Source organism: Salvelinus namaycush, chromosome 30 (assembly GCF_016432855.1).
Source record: "Salvelinus namaycush isolate Seneca chromosome 30, SaNama_1.0, whole genome shotgun sequence".
In the NCBI taxonomy this organism is placed as follows: domain Eukaryota; kingdom Metazoa; phylum Chordata; class Actinopteri; order Salmoniformes; family Salmonidae; genus Salvelinus; species Salvelinus namaycush.
The window spans coordinates 764,198-776,526 of NC_052336.1; the positions used below are offsets into that span (position 1 = coordinate 764,198).

The 12,329-nt window shown below is 40.2% G+C and overlaps 1 protein-coding gene across 1 annotated transcript in view; it reads right to left on the bottom strand.

Annotated features, from left to right (window-relative positions):
- Positions 1-10,284, bottom strand: part of LOC120024750 (potassium voltage-gated channel subfamily G member 4-like) — a 14,478-nt gene extending 4,194 nt beyond the window's left edge. Inside the window, exons 1-4 of the mRNA XM_038969029.1 lie at positions 10,096-10,284; positions 7,440-7,772; positions 6,820-6,929; positions 4,981-5,119 (exon numbers count right to left, since the gene is read on the bottom strand). Of these exons, the coding sequence (XP_038824957.1) occupies positions 4,981-5,119; positions 6,820-6,929; positions 7,440-7,772; positions 10,096-10,284 (771 nt within the window). The remainder of the gene's footprint in view (positions 1-4,980; positions 5,120-6,819; positions 6,930-7,439; positions 7,773-10,095) is intronic.
- Between the last annotated feature and the right edge of the window lie 2,045 nt (positions 10,285-12,329).

Below are 12,329 nucleotides of genomic sequence, written 5' to 3' on the forward strand. Positions count from 1 at the left end.
GACAGAGAGACACAGAGAGACAGAGAGAGACAGAGAGAGACAGAGAGAGACAGAGAGACACAGAGACACAGAGACACAGAGACACAGAGACACAGAGACACAGAGACAGAGAGACAGAGAGACAGAGAGACAGAGAGACAGAGAGAGAGAGAGAGAGAGAGAGAGAGAGAGAGAGAGAGAGAGAGAGAGAGAGAGAGAGAGAGAGAGAGAGAGAGAGAGAGAGAGTCATCCTGCAAGAAACCTGGTACAGAGGAGACGGACCCACTGGTTGCCCTCTAGGTTACAGAGAGCTGGTAGTCCCATCCACCAAACTACCAGGTGTGAAACAGGGAAGGGACTCAGGGGGAATGCTAATTTGGTATAGAGCAGACCTAACTCACTCCATTAAATTAATCAAAACAGGAACATTTTACATTTGGCTAGAAATTCAAAAGGAAATTATCTTAACAGAGAAAAATGTCCTCCTGTGTGCTACCTATATCCCCCCACTAGAATCCCCATACTTTAATGAAGACAGCTTCTCCATCCTGAAGGAGGAAATCAATCATTTCCAGGCCCAGGGACATGTATTAGTCTGTGGCGACCTAAATGCCAGAACTGGACAAGAACCTGACACCCTCAGCACACAGGGGGACAAACACCTGCCTGCAGGTGACAGCATTCCCTCCCCCATATGCCCCCCTAGGCACAACTATGACAACATAACCAACAAAAACGGGTCACAACTCCTGCAGCTCTGTCGCACGCTGGGTATGTACATAGTCAATGGTAGGCTTCGAGGGGACTCCTATGGTAGGTTCACCTATAGCTCATCTCTTGGCAGTAGCACTGTAGACTACTTTATCACTGACCTCAACCCAGAGTCTCTCAGAGCGTTCACAGTCAGCCCACTGACACCCCTATCAGACCACAGCAAAATCACAGTCTACTTGAACAGAGCAATACTCAATCATGAGGCATCAAAGCCAAAGGAACTGAGTAACATTAAGAAATGCTATAGATGGAAGGAATGCAGTTTGGAAACCTACCAAAACACAATTAGACAACAGCAAATTCAATCCCTTTTAGACAACTTCCTGGGTAAAACGTTCCACTGCAATAGTGAAGGTGTAAACTTGGCAGTAGAAAATCTTAACAGTATATTTGACCTCTCAGCTTCCCTGTCAAATCTAAAAATCTCAAATAGAAAACCAAAGAAAATGAACAACAATGACAAATGGTTTGATGAAGAATGCAAAAATCTAAGAAATAAATTGAGAAACCTGTCCAACCAAAAACATAGAGACCCGGAAAACCTGAGTCTACGCCTTCACTATGGTGAATCACTAAAACAATACAGAAATACACTACGGAAAAAGAAGGAACAGCACGTCAGAAATCAGCTCAATGTAATTGAAGAATCCATAGACTCTAACCACTTCTGGGAAAATTGGAAAACACTAAACAAACAACACGAAGAATTATCTATCCAAAATGGAGATGTATGGGTAAACCACTTCTCCAATCTTTTTGGCTCTATAACAAAGAATAAAGAGCAAAAACATATACATGATCAAATACAAATCCTAGAATCAACTATTAAAGACTACCAGAACCCACTGGATTCTCCAATTACCTTGAACGAGTTACAGGACAAAATAAAAACCCTCCAACCCAAAAAGGCCTGTGGTGTTGATGGTATCCTTAATGAAATGATCAAATATACAGACAACAAATTCCAATTGGCTATACTAAAACTCTAACATCGTCCTTAGCTCTGGCATCTTCCCCAATATTTGGAACCAAGGACTGATCACCCCAATCCACAAAAGTGGAGACAAATTTGACCCCAATAACTACCGTGGAATATGCGTCAACAGTAACCTTGGGAAAATACTCTGCATTATCATTAACAGCAGACTCGTACATTTCCTCAATGAAAACAATGTACTGAGCAAATGTCAAATTGGCTTTTTACCAAATTACCGTACAACAGACCATGTATTCACCCTACACACCCTAATTGACAACCAAACAAACCAAAACAAAGGCAAAGTCTTCTCATGCTTTGTTGACTTCAAAAAAGCCTTCGACTCAATTTGGCATGAGGGTCTGCTATACAAATTGATGGAAAGTGGTGTTGGGGGTAAAACATACGACATTATAAAATCCATGTACACAAACAACAAGTGTGCGGTTAAAATTGGCAAAAAACACACACATTTCTTCACACAGGGTCGTGGGGTGAGACAGGGATGCAGCTTAAGCCCCACCCTCTTCAACATATATATCAACGAATTGGCGCGGGCACTAGAACAGTCTGCAGCACCCGGCCTCACCCTACTAGACTCTGAAGTCAAATGTCTACTGTTTGCTGATGATCTGGTGCTTCTGTCACCAACCAAGGAGGGCCTACAGCAGCACCTAGATCCTCTGCACAGATTCTGTCAGACCTGGGCCCTGACAGTAAATCTCAGTAAGACCAAAATAATGGTGTTCCAAAAAAGGTCCAGTCGCCAGGACCACAAATTCCATCTAGACACTGTTGCCCTAGAGCACACAAAAAACTATACATACCTCGGCCTAAACATCAGCGCCACAGGTAACTTCCACAAAGCTGTGAACGATCTGAGAGACAAGGCAAGAAGGGCATTCTATGCCATCAAAAGGAACATAAATTTCAACATACCAATTAGGATCTGGCTAAAAATACTTGAATCAGTCATAGAGCCCATTGCCCTTTATGGTTGTGAGGTCTGGGGTCCGCTCACCAACCAAGATTTCACAAAATGGGACAAACACCAAATTGAGACTCTGCATGCAGAATTCTGCAAAAATATCCTCCGTGTACAACGTAGAACACCAAATAATGCATGCAGAGCAGAATTAGGCCGATACCCACTAATTATCAAAACCCAGAAAAGAGCCGTTAAATTCTACAACCACCTAAAAGGAAGCGATTCCCAAACCTTCCATAACAAAGCCATCACCTACAGAGAGATGAACCTGGAGAAGAGTCCCCTAAGCAAGCTGGTCCTAGGGCTCTGTTCACAAACACAAACACACCCCACAGAGCCCCAGGACAACAGCACAATTAGACCCAACCAAATCATGAGAAAACAAAAAGATAATTACTTGACACATTGGAAAGAATTAACAAAAAAAACAGAGCAAACTAGAATGCTATTTGGCCCTAAACAGAGAGTACACAGTGGCAGAATACCTGACCACTGTGACTGACCCAAACTTAAGGAAAGCTTTGACTATGTACAGACTCAGTGAGCATAGCCTTGCTATTGAGAAAGGCCGCCGTAGGCAGACATGGCTCTCAAGAGAAGACAGGCTATGTGCTCACTGCCCACAAAATGAGGTGGAAACTGAGCTGCACTTCCTAACCTCCTGCCCAATGTATGACCATATTAGAGAGACATATTTCCCACAGATTACACAGATCCACAAAGAATTTGAAAACAAATCCAATTTTGATAAACTCCCATATCTACTGGGAGAAATTCCACAGTGTGCCATCACAGCAGCAAGATTTGTGACCTGTTGCCACAAGAAAAGGGCAACCAGTGAAGAACAAACACCATTGTAAATACAACCCATATTTATGCTTATTTATTTTAACTTGTGTGCTTTAACCATTTGTACATTGTTACAACACTGTATATATATAATATAACATTTGTAATGTCTTTATTGTTTTGAAACTTCTGTATGTGTAATGTTTACTGTTAATTTGTATTGTTTATTTCACTTTTGTATAATATCTACCTCACTTGCTTTGGCAATGTTAACACATGTTTCCCATGCCAATAAAGCCCCTTGAATTGAATTGAATTGAGATAGAGAGAAAGAGACAGACAGAAAGAGAGAGAGAGAGAGACAGAGAGAGAGAGAGAGAGACAGACAGACAGACAGAGAGAGAGAGAGACAGAGAGAGAGAGAGAGAGACAGACAGACAGAGAGAGAGAGAGAGAGACAGAGAGAGAGAGACAGACAGAGAGACAGACAGAGAGAGAGAAGAAAGAAAGAGAGAGAGAGAGAGAAGAAAGAAAGAGAGAGAGAGACAGAGAGAAGAAAGAAAGAGAGAGAGAGAGAGAAAGAGAGAGAAGAAAGAAAGAGAGAGCGAGAGCGAGAGAGAGAGAGAGAGAGAGAGAGAGAGATAGAGAGAGAAAGAGACAGACAGACAGAGAGATGAAAGATAAATCAATTATTAAGATGAAGATGGAGAGAGTGGTTATGATAGCATATAGATATGGGGAAAAGACATGGAGACTGAAACAAACCACAGTTGCTGAGAAATGTACCCTTTTTTTCCCCAACAAAGCTTGGTTTTGTCAGGACCCGGTGCGAGAAACAGTCACTAATAATCGTCAGAACCCAGAAGATGAGGCAGACACAGCAGTACTAGAGATGGTGGTTTAATAAAAGAACAAAATCTTCAGGCAAAGAAACTAAATCCACAATGTCCAAAAATAAAGCCAAGAGGCACAAAATGGAAATCCTCCAAAATACAAAAGAAACTCCACAAAGTGGTAAAAAACAGCAGGGAAAAACAAACCTCAAAAGACTACTCAAATAATACACAAGAACTAAACCAGAGAACCTCTGGAAAAACCAACAAGAGAAATATCTGTATAAAACAAGGCTTGGGCTGGGGCTGGGTGCTAACTTACAAACACTGAGCAAGGAACTGAGGAACACACAGGGTTTAAATACTAACAAGGGAATGACCTACAGGTGCAAACAATAATTAGAGCAAGAAAAACAAAAAGGTACAAAAAAGGTGCAATGGGGACATCTAGTGACCAAAACCCGAACAGTCTTGGCCAAAACCTGACAGGTTTAACTATTGATGGGGAGCTATCTTCACAATCTAAACGGTTGAAAGAAGGACATTGCATATTTTAGTAGGTTCCTTGCACCCGGAAGACGATGTATTAGCTCCCCCAAGCTAACCCCTGGGCTTTAGCTCAGTGGTTATGTTCCACTTACCTTGCTCTCCTCTTGGCGTAGATCCGGCATGGTGCTGATACAGAGGCTGATGACTGTCACAGCTACCATGATCACAGAGAAGCAGGCAAACATCTTCCCTGCCAAGCCAGACTGGGGGTTCTCCACCACCTCTCTCAACCTGTGGACGAGAGTTAGAAAAAAATCATATTTTTTTACCCTTTTTGTTGGAGATCTTGTTTACAGATCCTGTTGTCTTACAAATTCATGAAGACATAACGTAACGTTATGAGTATAACTACTGTTCTCTGAAGGAAGGACACAGCTATTGGGATCGTGATCAGTGCATTGACTAATAGGGAACTGTGTTACGCTCTTCTCAGTTTGTCTCCTGTAACAAACAACAAGAGAAAGAAAGCCCTCTGTCTCCCTCGTCAGTCTTTGAGCATGTGACCACTGTTATACAGAGCGTGTGACCACTGTTATACAGACCATGTGACCACTGTTATACAGACCATGTGACCACTGTTATACAGACCATGTGACCACTGTTATACAGACCATGTGACCACTGTTATACAGAGCGTGTGACCACTGTTATACAGAGCATGTGACCACTGTTATACAGACCATGTGACCACTGTTATACAGACCATGTGACCACTGTTATACAGAGTGTGTGACCACTGTTATACAGAACATGTGACCACTGATATACAGACTGTGTGACCACTGTTATACAGACCATGTGACCACTGTTATACAGACCGTATGACCACTGTTATACAGACCATGTGACCACTGTTATACAGAGCATGTGACCACTGTTATACAGACCATGTGACCACTGTTATACAGACCATGTGACCACTGTTATACAGACCATGTGACCACTGTTATACAGAGCGTGTGACCACTGTTATACAGAGCATGTGACCACTGTTATACAGACCATGTGACCACTGTTATACAGACCATGTGACCACTGTTATACAGAGTGTGTGACCACTGTTATACAGAACATGTGACCACTGATATACAGACTGTGTGACCACTGTTATACAGACCATGTGACCACTGTTATACAGACCGTATGACCACTGTTATACAGACCATGTGACCACTGTTATACAGACCATGTGACCACTGTTATACAGACCATGTGACCACTGTTATACAGAGCGTGTGACCACTGTTATACAGAGCATGTGACCACTGTTATACAGACCATGTGACCACTGTTATACAGACCATGTGACCACTGTTATACAGAGTGTGTGACCACTGTTATACAGAACATGTGACCACTGTTATACAGACCATGTGACCACTGTTATACAGACCGTATGACCACTGTTATACAGACCATGTGACCACTGTTATACAGACCATGTGACCACTGTTATACAGACCATGTGACCACTGTTATACAGACCATGTGACCACTGTTATACAGACCATGTGACCACTGTTATACAGACCATGTGACCACTGTTATACAGACCATGTGACCACTGTTATACAGACCGTGTGACCACTGTTATACAGACCGTGTGACCACTGTTATACAGACCGTGTGACCACTGTTATACAGACCATGTGACCACTGTTATACAGACCATGTGACCACTGTTATACAGACCATGTGACCACTGTTATACAGACCATGTGACCACTGTTATACAGACCATGTGACCACTGTTATACAGAGCATGTGACCACGGTTATACAGACCATGTGACCACTGTTATACATGTACTTGGGTGAAGATGCTGATCCTGGGTCAGTTTGTCATTTTCCCCACTAATGGTTAAGGTTAGGATTGGAGGAGGGGAAGCTGATCCGAGATCTGTACCTCGTGTTTAACCCTGCTGTTTCTACCTGCTCATCAGCCTGCGGTAGCCCGTCTCCGTCTCAGCCAACAGGGGGAGCCTCTGTAGCTTCATCCTCCTCTGTCTCCACTCCTCCTCCTTACGCTCACGCTCCGCCACCTCAATCAAAATCACAGTCGAGATCACAGTCAAGATCACAATCAAAATAACAATCAAGATCACAATCGAGATCACAATCAAGATCACAATCAAAATCACAATCGAGATCACAATCGAGATCACAATCATGATCACAATCAAAATAACAATCAAGATCACAGTCAAGATCACAATCACAATAACAATCAAGATCACAATCGAGATCACAATCACGAGCACAATCAAAATCACAATCAAGATCACAATCAAAATCACAATCAAGATCACAATCAAAATCACAATCAAAATCGCAATCAAAATCAAAATCACAATCACAATCAAGATCACAATCAAAATCACAATCAAAATCACAATCAAAATCACAATCAAGCCTTAGTTATAAAGGCAACTTCACATAAATGTCCCAATAAATGGAGCCTTCTTCTAGACCAGGTTCCCCTTGAAAAAAAGTCAGATAAATGTGAAATAAACGTTAAATAAATAAACAAACACTTTACAGAAACAATGTACCTCCTCGACACGTGCCAACATGCGCCGGCGGCAGCAGCGTTCCATGTGGGCGGGGTCGACCCCCCAGTAGTCCAGCTCATCGTGCAGTGACACGGCACACAGCTCCCGCAGGAGGCGGAGCTTCCCGGCCGCCAGGAAGTTCAAGACGACCCGGAACGCTGTGGGGCTCCGGTCGAAAAAGTACTCCCTCTGGGTCTCATCGTAGTCGTCACAGAGCCTGGCGATGTCCTCGGGGCTGGAGCAGAGACGCAGCCGCCCAAGCCGGGTGAGAGGGAACTGCTCCAGGGTGGTCCAGGGGAACGTGTAGCGGTTACCTCCCACGTTGATCAAGGCCTGGGTAACAGAGTACAGAAAATATATCCGGTTTTATTGATTAAGTTAGTGTTAGGAATTTTATGAATAATGACTAAAACAATGTCTACATTTTGGTAAAACTATAACTAATTGAACTCTGCACTGTGTTATTATTATTATTTCTGATTAATAATGTTAATTCATAAGGATGGGATTATGTAGTATGAACAAGGAGTAATTAAAACATAATAAACACCATTCCAACTTAGTCAGAGAGATTTGTGCTGTGGGTTATAAAGTAAGCAAAAAGGGTGGTTAAACTATGGTTGAACTGACCCAACTTCGCCCTGAGATGTTTAGATAAGGCAGTGAGTAACTTTTTAGGTCTTCCATTATCTTGAGTTGTCTGCTAAAGTGGTAATAAATTATAGTGAGCCTTCAGGAGAATAACTGATATTGTGTGTCACGTGTGTGCGCTGGTGAGTTGGAATGAACTTTCGAACCTGCTTTATCTTGGTTAAGAGGAGGAGATTTATTCTGTAACCAATGACGTCATATTTTGTATATCAACTGTTGTTTATGGTTAAATGGGAGCGTGCTCCGAGAATAAATACTATTATCTAATTTTAATAAGACTGTACCCTGTCTATTTTATGTTAATAAGTATCTTACAAATACTTAGAAATAGACAGATTGATTTTAATTAATGAGTACATAGAGGAATTATTTAATTCCCTTGACAGTTAGTCAATATGAGCTTCATAACTATTGAATACATGTTATTACATTCATGTTTCTATATGTCAAAAATGACTGAGTTGCTTTGGATAAAGGCATCTTCTAAATGTAATATAATATAATGTTATTATTATATTCTTATTATTATATTATTACTATTATATTATTATTACTATATTATTATATTATTATTATTGTATTATTACTATTATTCTTATTATATTACTATTATTAGTATTATATTATTATTATTACTATTATTATTATATTATTATTATAATATTAAATTATTATGATATTATTATTATTACTATTATTATATTATTTTGATTATGTTATTATATTACTAGTATTATTATTATATTATTATATTACTACTATTATTATATTATATTATTACAATTATTATCATTATATTATTATATTACTTTTATTATTATATTATATTTTTACTATTATTATTTTAATATTACTATTATATTACTATTATTATTATTATTGTATTATTATTACTATTATTATATTATTACTGGTAGTATTATTATATTACTAGTATTATTATAATATTATTATTACTATTATTATTATTGTATTATTATTACTATTATTATTATATTACTATTATTATTATAATATTATTATTACTATTATTATTATAATATTATATATTACTATTATTATTATTATATTATTACTAGTAGTATTATTATATTACTATTATTATTATTCAAATATTGTTATTATTATTGTATTATTAATATTATTATATTATTAGTATTTTAGTGTTATTATTATTATATTATTATATTATTAGTACTGTTAATATTATTGATATCATTGTTATTGTTATTTGTTATATTACTATTACTATTAGTAGTAGTAGTAGAATTAGTAGAAGCAGAAATAGTAGCAGTAGTAGCAGTGGTACTAGTAGTAGTAGTAGCAGTGATAGTAGTAGTAGCAGTGGTAGTAGCAGTAGTAGTAGAAGTAGCAGTGGTAGTAGTAGTAGTAGTAGGAATAGTAGTAGTAGTAGTGGTAGTAGTAGTAGTAGCAGTTGTAGTAGTAGAAGCAGTAATAGCAGTAGTGGTAGTATTAGTAGTAGGAATAGTAGTAGTAGCAGTAGTACTAATAGTAGTAGTAGTAGCAGTAGTAGCAGTAGTAATAGTAGTAGTAGTAGTAGTAGTAGTAGCAGTAGTAATAGTAGTAGTAGTAGTAGTAGTAGTAGCAGTAGTAGTAGCAGTGGTAGTAGTAGTCGCAGTAGTACTAATAGTAGTAGTAGTAGCTGTAGTAGTAGTAGTAGCAGTGGTAGTAGTAGTAGCAGTAGTACTAATAGTAGTAGTAGTAGCTGTAGTAGTAGTAGTAGCAGTGGTAGTAGTAGTAGCAGTAGTACTAATAGTAGTAGGAGTAGTAGCAGTAGTAATAGTAGTAGTAGTAGTAGTAGTAGTAGTAGCAGTAGTACTAATAGTAGTAGTAGTAGTAGCTGTAGTAGTAGCAGTAGTACTAATAGTAGTAGTAGTAGTAGTAGCTGTAGCTGTAGTAGTAGTAGTAGTAGTAGTAGTAGTAGTAGTAGTAGTAGTAGCAGTAGTACTAATAGTAGTAGTAGTAGCTGTAGTAGTAGTAGTACCTGCAGGGTGTGGTCGATAGAGGGCCAGGCCCCGTTGGGGTCGTTGCGGAGCAGCTGGGCGCGCTGATAGTACACTCCCTTGACTGTCTCTGTCTCTGGGATCTCTGTGAAGAAGCGGTCCAGGCTGCTGTTGTCGCTGCTGACCGAGTAGTTGGTGAAGTCATGGTTAGCGTTGCTGATGATGGGCATGGTGGCATTGGGACGGTGTGTGTGTGTGGTCAGGTGGTCAGGAAGAGGGCCACGGACCTGGGCCACGGACCTGGGCCACGGACCTGGGAAGACAGGAACCAAGACTGTTGGATGAATAACTTAGCTTGACTCCTGAAGACGTGTACTAGCTCTCGAAAAAACCTTTCACTTTAAAGATGTTGCAAAATACTGGTAACTTTTACAAAAGACCCAAGTTTTCCAGAAACCCCGGTTGGAAGACTCCCGGAATCAGGAGGGAATAAGCAGCACATCTGGAATCAGGAGGGAATAAGCAGGACATCTGGAATCAGGAGGGAATAAGCAGGACATCTGGAATCAGGAGGGAATAAGCAGGACATCTGGATTCAGGAGGGAATAAGCAGGACATCTGGAATCAGGAGGGAATAAGCAAGACATCTGGAATCAGGAGGGAATAAGCAGGACATCTGGAATCAGAAAGGAATAAGCAGGACATCTGGAATCAGGAGGGAATAAGCAGGACATCTGGAATCAGGAGGGAATAAGCAGCACATCTGGAATCAGGAGGGAATAAGCAGCACATCTGGAATCAGGAGGGAATAAGCAGGACATCTGGAATCAGGAGGGAATAAGCAGGACATCTGGAATCAGGAGGGAATAAGCAGGACATCTGGAATCAGGAGGGAATAAGCAGGACATCTGGAATCAGGAGGGAATAAGCAGGACATCTGGAATCAGGAGGGAATAAGCAGCACATCTGGAATCAGGAGGGAATAAGCAGGACATCTGGAATCAGGAGGGAATAAGCAGGACATCTGGAATCAGGAGGGAATAAGCAGGACATCTGGAATCAGGGGGGAATAAGCAGCACATCTGGAATCAGGAGGGAATAAGCAGGACATCTGGAATCAGGAGGGAATAAGCAGCACATCTGGAATCAGGAGGGAATAAGCAGGACATCTGGAATCAGGAGGGAATAAGCAGGACATCTGGAATCAGGAGGGAATAAGCAGGACATCTGGAATCAGGAGGGAATAAGCAGGACATCTGGAATCAGGAGGGAATAAGCAGGACATCTGGAATCAGGAGGGAATAAGCAGGACATCTGGAATCAGGAGGGAATAAGCAGGACATCTGGAATCAGGAGGGAATAAGCAGGACATCTGGAATCAGGAGGGAATAAGCAGGACATCTGGAATCAGGAGGGAATAAGCAGGACATCTGGAATCAGGAGGGAATAAGCAGGACATCTGGAATCAGGAGGGAATAAGCAGGACATCTGGAATCAGGAGGGAATAAGCAGAACATCTGGAATCAGGAGGGAATAAGCAGAACATCTGGAATCAGGAGGGAATAAGCAGGACATCTGGAATCAGGAGGGAATAAGCAGGACATCTGGAATCCTCCAACTACGATTTCTGGAAAACCTGGGAATTTTGGTTACATTTCCTGAAATTGTGCAACCCTATGTATATAGGACAGGGTTGGGTAGGTTACTTTACTGTAATCTGTTAAAAGTTACTAGTTACCTGTCCAAAATTGTTGTCAGTAATGTAATTTTTGGATTACCCAAACTCAGTAACATAATTGGATTGCTTTCAGTTACTTTTGGATTACTTTCCCTTTAAAAGGCAATAGAAGAAGACAAAAATTATCCATCAAACACATTTGGTGTGTCATCATAGTGGTCTCTGATTGGTGGTCATCATTTGGTGTGTCATCATAGTGGTCTCTGATTGGTGGTCATCATTTGGTGTGTCATCATAGTGGTTTATGACTTGTGGTCAGACTCGCTCAGGTAGAACAAACTTAAATGTCCGCCTTTTTTCAATGCTGAATTGAATGTCATTGAGAAAACAGAAAGGTGTCATGATGTAATTTATTTAGCTAACATCCTTTCTGAATTTAAACATAATCCAAGAAGTAATAATCTAATTTTTCAAAAGTGTCTTTAATCTGATTACAATATTTTTGCTGGTAATGTAACTGATTACAGTTACCATTTTTGTAATCAGATTACATGTAACCGATCCATTAGTCCCCAACCCTGATATAGGCCTATGATA